General features: G+C 44.2%; 2 protein-coding genes across 3 annotated transcripts in view; both read right to left on the minus strand.

Moving 5' to 3' along the window:
- Positions 1 to 7966, minus strand: part of nup93 (nucleoporin 93) — a 29656-nt gene extending 21690 nt beyond the window's left edge. Inside the window, exons 1-3 of one of the 2 annotated variants that reach the window (XM_012818740.3) lie at positions 7847 to 7966; positions 7121 to 7307; positions 6057 to 6174 (exon numbers count right to left, since the gene is read on the minus strand). In XM_012818740.3, the coding sequence (XP_012674194.1) occupies positions 6057 to 6174; positions 7121 to 7299 (297 nt within the window). In that variant the 5' untranslated portion in view covers positions 7300 to 7307; positions 7847 to 7966. The remainder of the gene's footprint in view (positions 1 to 6056; positions 6175 to 7120; positions 7308 to 7846) is intronic. The other variant, XM_031564893.2, reaches the window with a different exon arrangement.
- Positions 7967 to 9912: 1946 nt separating this feature from the next.
- mt2 (metallothionein 2) lies at positions 9913 to 10658 on the minus strand. Its single transcript, XM_012818746.3, has 3 exons — positions 10525 to 10658; positions 10348 to 10413; positions 9913 to 10164 (listed from the first exon to the last, which is right to left on the minus strand). Exons 1-3 carry the CDS (start codon positions 10643 to 10645, stop codon positions 10073 to 10075), a joined length of 279 nt encoding a protein of 92 aa, XP_012674200.3. The 5' UTR covers positions 10646 to 10658; the 3' UTR covers positions 9913 to 10072.
- Between the last annotated feature and the right edge of the window lie 212 nt (positions 10659 to 10870).

Consider the following 10870-nt stretch of genomic DNA (forward strand, 5'->3'; position numbering starts at 1 on the left):
GGGGGGGCAATGTGAGGGGGGGTAGGGGACTGGGAGCAGGGAAAGATGGAGGATGGAGAGGGTGCGGGAGAAAAAGAGACTGGTACCCAGAGAGAAAAACTGGGAGAGATACAGAGTGAGAAAAAGTGAGAGACAGGGAGAGCCAGTAAGACAGAGAGAGAGAGAGAGGGAAAGCGTGAGAAGAAAAAAAAGAGAGTGCGAGATATAGCATGAGAGAGAGAGACAGGAAGCACTGCCTTGTTCGTCGCCATTTTAGTTCTTGGGCAAGCTCTATGCATCCTATAATAGTTTCTCTCCTCTCTCCCTCTCTCCCCTTCGCCCAGTCTACACGCTTCAGATTTCTGTTTCTGTCCATTCTCTGACTCTCTTCCTCTCTCCCACATTTCTCCATCACTCTAGTTCTCAATCACTCTATTTCGCATCTTCATTTCTTTTCCCCTCCCCACCCATCTCTCTCTCTCTCTCTTCCTCCCTCTGTCCATATCACTCTCTCTCTTCCTCCCTCTTTCCGTATAAATCTCTCTCTTTTTCGCTCACTCTGTCTGTCTGTCTGTCTGTATCTCCCTCTCTCTCCATCTCTCGCTTTCCATCCCTCTCTTTCTCTCTGTCCGTATCTGACTCTCTCGCTCTCTCCCAGTCCATGTCTCTCTCTCTCTGTCTGTCTGTCTGTATTTCACGCTCTTGTTTTCTCTCTCTCTCTCTCTCTTTCCCCCTCTCTCTCTGTCTGTATCTCACTCTCATGCTCTCTCTCTCTCTCTCTGTCTGTATCTCACTCTCTTGTTCTCTTTCCCCCTCTCTCTCTGTCTGTATCTCACTCTCATGCTCTCTCTCTCTCTCTCTCTGTAAACCTGTAATGGCCGCAGCATGAGGCGTGCTCATTCCATTCGAAGCTGCAGTAAAAGAGTATGCTTGTGATCGTCCAATCGTGGACAGACTTTGCGCCACATGGCGCAGAGGTCACACAAAGCAATCATATTCTACATACAGTAATTGCATATGGTCCACGGTCAAACAGAACATACGCAAGAGTCCGCGCCCACCCACGCCTGTGAACACACCGTCTCACACACCGTCTCACACACACACACACACACACGTCATGTTCCATTCCCTGCCCGTAGGGACCAGAGCATCTAGCTACTGTACACCTCAGTATCCGTGGCAGGGATTTTTACATTGTCCTCAGGCATGGCCGAGAAGACACACAGCAGCGGCGACCGCAGCAGCTGCAACAGAACGCAGTACAGACCAGCGCTACTCTTGCCACTCTCAATCACACACTCAACGCCCACCAACGCATACACAGCTTACATAACACTGACACGTAGCCAACGCACATCTATAGTCTATTAGAACATCCTACAGAACATGCATCCACAGATGCACACACCTTGCTAACACAAGACTGTGGTGGAAAGGGTTACCAGGGGAATAAGCTAAGGAAACCAATGATCTGAGGAGCCCTCATGGGTCGGCCATCGCGGCTCTGGGTATGGGCATGGGAATAGGATCTGAGCACTGGGGAGCTCGGAGCTAAGTGTGAGCACTCAAACAAAGCCAGCGAAGAGGCCGAGCCTGCCAGACGCTAAGTGCACTTCCCGTAAGAGAGGAAGAGGCAGGGTCTGGCAGGCTGGGGGATGGGTATACAGATAGGGGAAGGTGGACGAGGGAGGAAGAGTCAGGCTATTAGAATACGACAAACAGGGTGGGGGGGGGGTGATCAATAATGCATCCTGATGAGTCAACAGAGGATGCCACTTCCCTGTCTCTCACTCGCTCACCAAGATGGAGTCTGACAAACAAAAATATTTCGTTTCTGTACCAAGCAGCTGCATATCACCGAAGCCATTGAGACTGTCAATGACTTACGTAAAGGCTACCCTAATGTCTATGTCTCTTAGTATGTGTAAAGGTTACTCTGCTTCCCTCTGCTTTAAACAAGGTTACTCCAACAGCCTCTTCTCTTAGCATGTATTTAGGCTTCTCTTATGTCCCTAGATCAACAGCAGTGATGGTGATTCTGACGTTGTCCTCCTTTCTTAACATCATGTCTGAAAGCTACTCTGACATACTTGCTGTGCACTTGTACGGGTTTCTCTAAGGTCCTCACCAAAGTCATGTGAAGTCTCTCCTTTTTGAGCATATGCTAAGTCTCCACGATGGTCCTCCTCATTGAATACATGTGAAATATAAAGCCCTCCTAGGCCTTAACACACAGCTACCACGATGCTTTAAGGTACTGGCTTGTAAAACTGATAACTCCAGATTATAACCATGAAAAAATAGAGAGCACAACATCTATTTACCATCTACTGTGAGGCGCATTGTGTTACCTCCTTGTATGAAATGCGCCGTACAAATAAAGTTTGATTTGATTTGATCTTGCTAGTCAAACAGTATACAGGATGAAATAGGACACTGAGCAGGTTTCTACTCTAGTATAAGTATAATCTGAAGGCTAATGCTGCCTTGTCACAATAATTCCATCTGTGAGATGCTAACGCCTATAGAAAGTCCAATGCACAGAGCGACAGCAGAGCGACAGCAGAGCAAGAGCAGGGTGTGGGCTACGCTGAGAGGCAGCAACAGCACTGCAGGGTCAGAGTGTCATTTCAGTGGCACGGCACAAAAGGTCACAGGGGTGTACTATTATCGTCTGATAAAGAAACGTGTCCACTCTGCGTTCAGGTAAAATCAGGTCTAATTGCTGTACAGTGTTCAGAGTACTCAGTTGAACTTGTCATCCTGGTCACCTTCCACATTTTAAATATTAATGACCAAATCAAACACAACAAGAAACCTGACAATTATAAAAGTGCACTAATTCTACCCCTGATCCCTATTGGACAGAAGTGCGTTGTCCTTGGCTGGGCAGTCGCATAAACAGCTGGCAGTGTTTCACAGGCAAGAGGCCAGACGGGGGATGGCGTCCGGGGTTCTGGTTGCTGCCACAGCCACTCCGGCTTTGCAAGCCGCCTCACCAGCCAGAGGGCAGACCAGCTCATGGCTCTGTCAAGGCTCTGTCATGGCAAACTGTGGCTCTGACACAGGCAGTGAGCCTGGCTGTAGTCGGATCATCTAGATGGCGGCTATACGTTAACCTGGATGCTATGGGTTGGTGGTGGCGTGAGTAGCCTACAATGTATGTGAAATACTCTAGATATCAAGAAAAGCATTCCAAGTGCTATCCTTCATTCCTTCAAGTATGGATGGCAACAAATGGGTTCTATATTACTATAGAAAATGAACTGCCCCCATGACAAACCCATGGCCTGCCTTATGTGGGAATCACACTATAGAGCGCAGTTTGGTAGAAATAGCAGACAGTCTGACCAGCACAGGCACACAGGCATCTTTAAAGGGATACAGCAGACACGTAAGCCCACACTAGCACACAGGCATCCTTAAAGGGATACGGCAGACACGTAAACCCACACTAGCACACAGAGACATTGAGCTTTAATCCGCAGAGCCGCATCACTGACCTCCGAGCTGATGACTGGAGTTCATTTAAACAGTTCAATCACAGCTCTATCTCTGGCCTCTTTAGCCTTTCCAAGGTCAGGCACAAGGGCCCCCCGCCCCCCCTTCTTCTCTACCCTACCTTTACATCTCTGAGCAAGCAGAGCTTAGGTGCAAAACTCTAAGCACTCACACACATATGTACACACACGCACACACATAGAGAGAGAGAAAAAGAGAGGGGGAGGGAGGGAGAGATAGAAAGAGTGAGAGAAAGAGAGAGAGAAAGAAAGAGAAAGAAAGAAAGAGAGAAAGAGAGAGAGAGAGAGAGAGAGAGAGAGAGAGAGAGAGAGAGAGAGAGAGAGAGAGAGAGAGAGAGAGAGAGAGAGAGTACAGTATGCTGTTCAAGGGCTGTATTAGCATATTCATGTCCACAACATGCATCCTGAATATGAGATGTCGGACGAGGGGCTTTGGGCGATGCCTGAGAGTCCCTGCAGTCTCAGCATCACAAACCTGAAAGCCTGGGAAGCATGAGTGTGTCATGAGTAAGGGAAATCAGCCGACACAGTGCTTGGGTTGGAGAAAATAACACACGCAGGCGCGTCCTCAACACCAAGCGTCCATTATTACGCTCTAACCACGGTTGCCACGCTTACATGTTATCTTGCTGATATCATTTCCATGTTTTCTGGCTTGTTTGTAACCCTGCTGCTTTCCGCCACGCATTGAGTCTTCTCTAAAGAATGCGTCACGATTGGGAATTCACCCCGGTGTACAACACAGCTGTGAAATGATTGCGGAGTGAACGGAGAACGGACCTCACATGAACATTCAGAGAGTCGGCATAAAGACTGCACCATCACGGGCTAGTCATTTTTAAAAGGCCTGTGAAACGCATCTCATCTCAAATAGACCGAGACGTGTTAAAGAACACAGTGTCCTGGCAAGCACACGGTGGAGACTGAGGTATTTTCCAAATGCCCTAAAGAGTTTTGTTTTAAATATATTACTGACACACATCTCTTCATAGATACTGTCGTTTTAGCCTGAGATCTAGGACATAGCCTTAGTTTTACTTGGCACAAAATGTCCTCAGCCATAAAATGGCAAAAAAACATTTTGATGGAACATGAATAACTGGATTGAGAGGTCGATCAGTTTTATCTATTAGGTCTGAAATGACATTGAGGCTTCAGTCATAATGTAATGTCATAGCAAAGAAAATGATAAATTCAGGACATCACCTCAAACCACTCCTTCATTCCTTCCCCCGCGAAGCAATATAGGCCTTACACTCTACATTCTCCTCTATACATAACAGTTGACATTAACCTTTATTATTATGGTGTGAATCCCACAATCTAATTTATAAATGTAAGGAAATCACCCTTTAAACAGTGTGTGACTATCTGACAGCTCATCCCCAGGCCAGAGTAATGCACATACATCAACCAATTAGCTGTGCTAGCGCTTGCACTGCCACCATGAGTGCAGAAACATTATTGCAAGTTCAAAGTAAATAAAATGTGCTAATGAATCTGATAATCCTCATTACTAAAGTAATCATTCATCAACTCTCTCTTATGGAGATTTAGCCCTACTTGCCTGAATCTGAACAGTCAGAGAACACAGCCAATTAATGCCAAGGCTATTAAGCTCAATTTTACAGAGAGAGGTTCATTAAAGTCTGACAATTATTATTATTATTATTATCATTTAGGTAGGAGATTCTTCTTAATGGCAATTACAAAATGCCCCTTGTGACACATATGACCAGGGTATCACATTGGAGGGAGACCGGTTTCATATAGGCTCCATAAATAATATCACATATATGTGCACACAGCTGTGACCAATCAGATGTTATATACGCAGCCTGACGAAAATAATAATCATGGCTACTGTCTCAGCAGTAAAGGTTGGGTAAATATGTAAAGGTTTGACAGTCCATATGTTCCTGTAGCAAACAGCATATTTCTGCACATGAAACCCTCCCTTTCTGGCAAGGTGTGCCTCTATGGGCTACAGTTCAGCTCTGGGTGACAATTCACCAGTGTGTGCATATTTGCAATATGGGTTTGTACCACAGAAGAAGAAAAAATTGGAAATGCCAATCATATTCCCATCAAAACATTGTTCCATATCAAACACAGGGAAAGCAGATCATCTCACCGGAGACATGATGACGAGTTTTGCTTGATATTCAATCACCCCATGGCCCTTAAGTATACCACTGGGAATACGATACATTCATATGCTGAGCAGATCATTGGACATTGATATCCACAGCCATCAACATGATCTGATATCTCCCTTGTACGTTGCTTTGGACAAAAGCGTCTGCTAAATGACTAAATGTAAATGTAAATTATATCTCAGCGGAGCAGGAAGTTATGGGTGCTGTCTATGCTGGTATTTTTGTGTTTTATAGCTAGCCTGGTTTCATCTACCTATTGCTCCCAGCACAGCTTTCGCTCGGATTTGTGAAGTGAATGTGTGTCTGGCCAAAAAGCCTTGTTCGTAGCCTCTCTCTGAACTAGATTGAAAGGTTTACACAGCTCCTAAAGGTTTGTGATGTAGTGCTGCCTTGCCTGGATGTCCGTGTCCTTCACTGGCTCGAGGGGCTCAAAGGTGGTTGCTGCACTGAGGCTCTCCAGACGCTGGGAGATATGGAAGATGTCAAGACCCCTGGAGCCCAACAGAATAGACCTGAGGAGAGAGAAGAGAAGAGTAGAATTTTAAAGCACTGATCTAGTCGCACACAGACACAAACTCAAAAAAGATATCAGTGACTCTGTATTTGCAGAATCATTTCTGGTATAGCTTTTCATTTTAATCACTGAAAAATATTATGGTTAAATGTGACCAATTGTTACAAGCATGTCATTTTTGCCCCCAAATTATAAATCATCCCACTTTCTCAAGGAAAAATATATAACAAGCCATGACATGACACTGACATAGCACGACTATAGGGATAACTAAAAGAGGAAGCATTCAATATCACAGACTTTCTATGAGGCCGCTCAAGGTGCAGGACTACATCCATGCAGTTGATCCTGGAGCAGGGTCTAACAGTCAGCAATGAAGACTAGTGAGGTGAAATGACTTCATTCTTCACTCAGATTAATATTTTGCTTGTAGACAATGAATGTCTATCAGCTGACAGACTATGATAGGGAACCCTGGGGGAAATGTTATACCATGTCAAACTACACAGCTGAGAGAGTGCATGTTTTGCCCTCTGAAATCACAAGGCAGAGGCATTAGTAGAGTAGACATGCCTCAATGTCTCAGGGGCCTCATGACTGAGCAGACAACTTTATAACAATCTACTGGCTAAAGTGACAAACATTCCAACAGTCTTCACCTATAACAATTTAATTTACTATGCATGAAGTTGCCACTAATCCATGGTTTAGGAAATATTCAAATGGTCCTATTTTGGGGACCACTAATATCTGTAATGCGTGATCACAGGAAGACATTGCAATACATAAATCAAAAATGGTTCATGTGTTATACATTTCCATCACAGAGAGAACACCTCGACCGCACCATCAAATGTAAACAACTCCATGCTTGATCATTTCATATCCATCTCACTGACATATCTGCCAAGAAGATAGAACCCCCCTTTTGACTGGGGACTCACGCTTTGACGTCGGCAGTATCCTGTGATGTTCGTGTGAGTGTACGGGCCCGCAGCCTTTCTCCAGCCTGCTGGATCTCCTGGAGATTTCTCTCGACGTGAGGCAACTCGGACACTGCCTCTGTTTCCGCTGCAAGCTGTTCTGCCTGCTGCAAAAGCTCTTGGAAGCCCTCCGCGTCCATGACGAAGACTGCCAGTGTCCCCCAAACAGTATTGGTATAACGTTAGTGTGTAAGTAAAGATGACGTCTATAAACAGTGCGTTGTTTGGACATTAATATCTACTAATAATAGTCAAGACAGTGATCTCATGGCATAAACGTTCAGCTAGGTAACGTCAATTTGGAGAGCTTACGTTAAGTAAGGGTCCAGAAGCTGTCAAGTATAGAACATGCAAACGATAGTTAACTGACGACTTAAGTTAGCCGGCCTAATCATACACTCGCTAACCTACTGTTAAAGCATGACATATCAGGTTTACATTAACTTCGCGATACAACTATAGCACTTGATTTAGATAGGCAAGTCTTCAATAGAAAGATAAAGTGGACTAAGACTAACTAGCTTGTACACTAGCTAGCTCAGATAACATGCGCCCATTCATTAACAAGGGCAGTAGGCTAGCTAACTTTAGCAGTTGCAACAGGCCATGAGGTATAACGCCAGAGAATAAATACCAAGCAATATGGATACTTATTTCTGTTGTCGGAGTATGTAAATGTAGACTTACGTAAAATATTTACGTTTTGGTTCCAATGTTTCTCTATACACCCCAAATAACAGTTTTTTGTTTCCCTTCTGTTCCCGGTATTAGCTTGCAAGCAAAATAGACACGCTCCCGGGTCTCCGGAGCGTCCACTATCATTGGTTGAAATTTCGATCTAAACCCCGCCCTAGTTTCACGCAATATTTAAAATAGTATGACATAGCTAGTGTACACACCACGTTTTTGCTGCCGATGGTATCTAACTGCGTGTCTGTAAAAGTAGAAATGCAGTCTCTTGTCTTTGGTTTCGGGTAGCACTGTGAATTAGAAATAAGTGAGAACGGCAAATTCCAGGATTCAGAGCATAATCCTTTGACGTCATATGGGTCTACTCAAGAGAGAATCAGTAAGCCCAATGATCAGCTGGTTTAATTCAAGGGAAATGTCTTGTTTATTATAGTTTTCTTTCAGTTTATCAAAGGACTGTTGGCTTTTACAGTAATTTCTACTATTAATATTTGCCATTTTCACTTGCTTATTCCAAAGGAAAGGAAAAAGGAATGGTTTATTCCAAAGGACCACCTAAAACAGTACTTCATCACAGTAGCCTACTGGACTTATGATGGAACTCTAAAAGAATGGTAAAGTGTTGAATTGTCCCATTTCATCCCTTCTATACTTTTACATGTCCAGTAGGGCTGCACAATTTGGTGAAAAAGTCACATTGCGATTATTGTGGACAATATTGCGATTTGTGATCACGATAAACAAATGGTATCTTGAGCAGCTAAATAGTATCCTCTTCAACTGTGCATAAGACAGTGAATTCAATTTCTTAACTGGCCAATCAAAACTATTGGTATGATATTACCCAAAAGGGTGGATATTGAGCCGCCACCAGGGTCAGAACCGGACCCCTCCATTATGGGGATTCCTGTATTGTTCGCAATGGAAAACTCCTTAAAAAAAAGTAGCAGGAAGTGTTTAATCTTAACTTGTTGCATGTGCGCTTTCAACTGGGGCTGCAGCTGAAATGATTGTTGGAATGAAGTTACCCTTTACACAATAGCATTGTAATCACACAGTTAGCCTAGGGAGTAGATCTTACTTCATTAACAGTGAGTAATGGTGAGTGAGTAATGGGTCAGTTTCAGAACTGTGGCCATGTGTAGGACTATTGTTTGTGTCCTTACTTCTCAACCATATTAAATATGGACAAAACACGCCATCTACTGTTTAAAATCATCCTTAACCTTGCAAGGCCAATGCTGATGTAGAGTCCACCTTTTGGTACATCTCTTTGATATTCACAGATTGTCTTGCAAACTTCCAGCCCCTCCCTGCCCCCTACACTGCTCATTAGCATGTTTCAAAATTATGCCGTGGGTGGAGTTAGGCTCAGAGCCGGGAGTGAACTTACACTTTAGGTAACAGTCAACCGACATCTTAAATCACCATCGTAGTATAGTTTAATATCATTTTAGGCAATCAGGAGTTTGTCAACCCTGACTGTGGCTACAATCCCAAGTTAAATCGGAGTAGGTTAAACCCTCTTCATAGTAGGCTGTAGCCCTCTGGTCTGCACACCAGGCAGTCATGTGACCATACAGTGCACACGCTTCACTGCCTAAACAGAGACTGATGTCATCTCTTTTGTTATGGGCGTAGATAATGAGCAGACTACACACAGAATAGATAGTCACGTTCCCACACACACATTTCATTAAATCAGTCGGCCGGTTATGTAACAAGCACATGCTGACTTTACGATAACATCGTGCAGCACTGATGTCCACAAAAGGAACAGGCAACAAATCCATAACCTCAAAGCAGTATCAATAGGCTCTGTGGTCCTTCTGATAGAAATCTAAAAGCACAAGCTTATTTGCACAACAAAAAACACAGACGATTACACCTTCTAACTAATAGCTGGAAGAGAATGTAACCCAGATGCTGCTTCACTCTAACTGGGAGCCATGAAGACACTGTTACAAATTCAAAGCCATACAAAATTAATTTTAGATACGGTCACCAGGAAGTCACCTACAACACTGTAGAGTCAACAGCAATACAACAAGAGAAGCACATTGTGATGGTTAGATTCTCATTTATTCAACATGGATGTAAAAAGACATGTTCAAGGATACATAGACATTCTGATCACAACAGAACCATTGAGAAAGCACAAGCAGACATCACACTGGAAAAAAAACCAGGGAATTCACAGGCAGTCATGTGCGATAGTATGGCTCATTGACAGCAATTGGAGTCGCAAGCATTGCCCTTGCACACGCAGCCCGATGCACACTTGCTGCAGCCGGATGGACAGCAGGTGCAGCAGCCTGTGGGAGACAGGGAACAGGAGATTCTCAGCAAAACCCAAAACTTGGGCAGTGAAAAAGTAAACCTAGTTACAGGTTTGGTCCTTCACCCACCAAACAGTGAGGCAATGGATCCATTGCAAATGGTTTAGGCTGCTAAACTATTGATTTGCAACAAATTCATTAGGAAAAAGGAACACTTACTCTTCTTGCAGGAGGTACACTGGCAGTTAGTGCACTTGCAGGAGGTACCGCAGTTGCAAGTCCCAGCTACAACGATAAACAGTAGTTTTACAAAGCTGCTCCCACACCGTTTGTCTTAGAAGAACTACACAAGGCATAACGAAGACATTTAAAGAGAATACGAAATCGAATACTTACTCTTGGAGCAGTCACAGGGGTCCATTTTGATCAAAGTTTCCCTTCTTCCAAATCGCTTGAAGAGTAGAGTAGGTTGTAAGTTCTCGTCTGCGAGTGGCTGGTGAATGTACTCACTTGGCATACGCAGACCTTTTTTATAGCTGGGGACACCAAGAGGCCGAGTGCAAAACTGTTTACAGCTGCACACGGTTTCGGCCACACACTGACAATCACGCAACATCGTACTGTGTGAAAATCATTTAAACAATAATTAGCAGCACCTTGCCAACTTCGTCAGCGTCGTCTTTCGCCATGGTATCGCCTGTTGTATCGACTGAATATGAATTGCGCCCCTATTTAGTCCCTT

Source organism: Clupea harengus, chromosome 3 (assembly GCF_900700415.2).
Source record: "Clupea harengus chromosome 3, Ch_v2.0.2, whole genome shotgun sequence".
Lineage (NCBI taxonomy): Eukaryota > Metazoa > Chordata > Actinopteri > Clupeiformes > Clupeidae > Clupea > Clupea harengus.

What these genes read in the sequence shown, in the direction of transcription:
- mt2 (XM_012818746.3), bottom strand. Translation starts at nt 10,645, where the DNA reads ATGCCAAGTGAGTACATTCACCAGCCACTCGCAGACGAGAACTTACAA. An exon ending in CCCCTGTGACTGCTCCAAGA is followed by an intron (nt 10,414 to 10,524) that starts GTAAGTATTCGA and finishes TTATCGTTGTAG; the next exon opens with CTGGGACTTGCAACTGCGGT. An exon ending in GTGTACCTCCTGCAAGAAGA is followed by an intron (nt 10,165 to 10,347) that starts GTAAGTGTTCCT and finishes TGTCTCCCACAG; the next exon opens with GCTGCTGCACCTGCTGTCCA.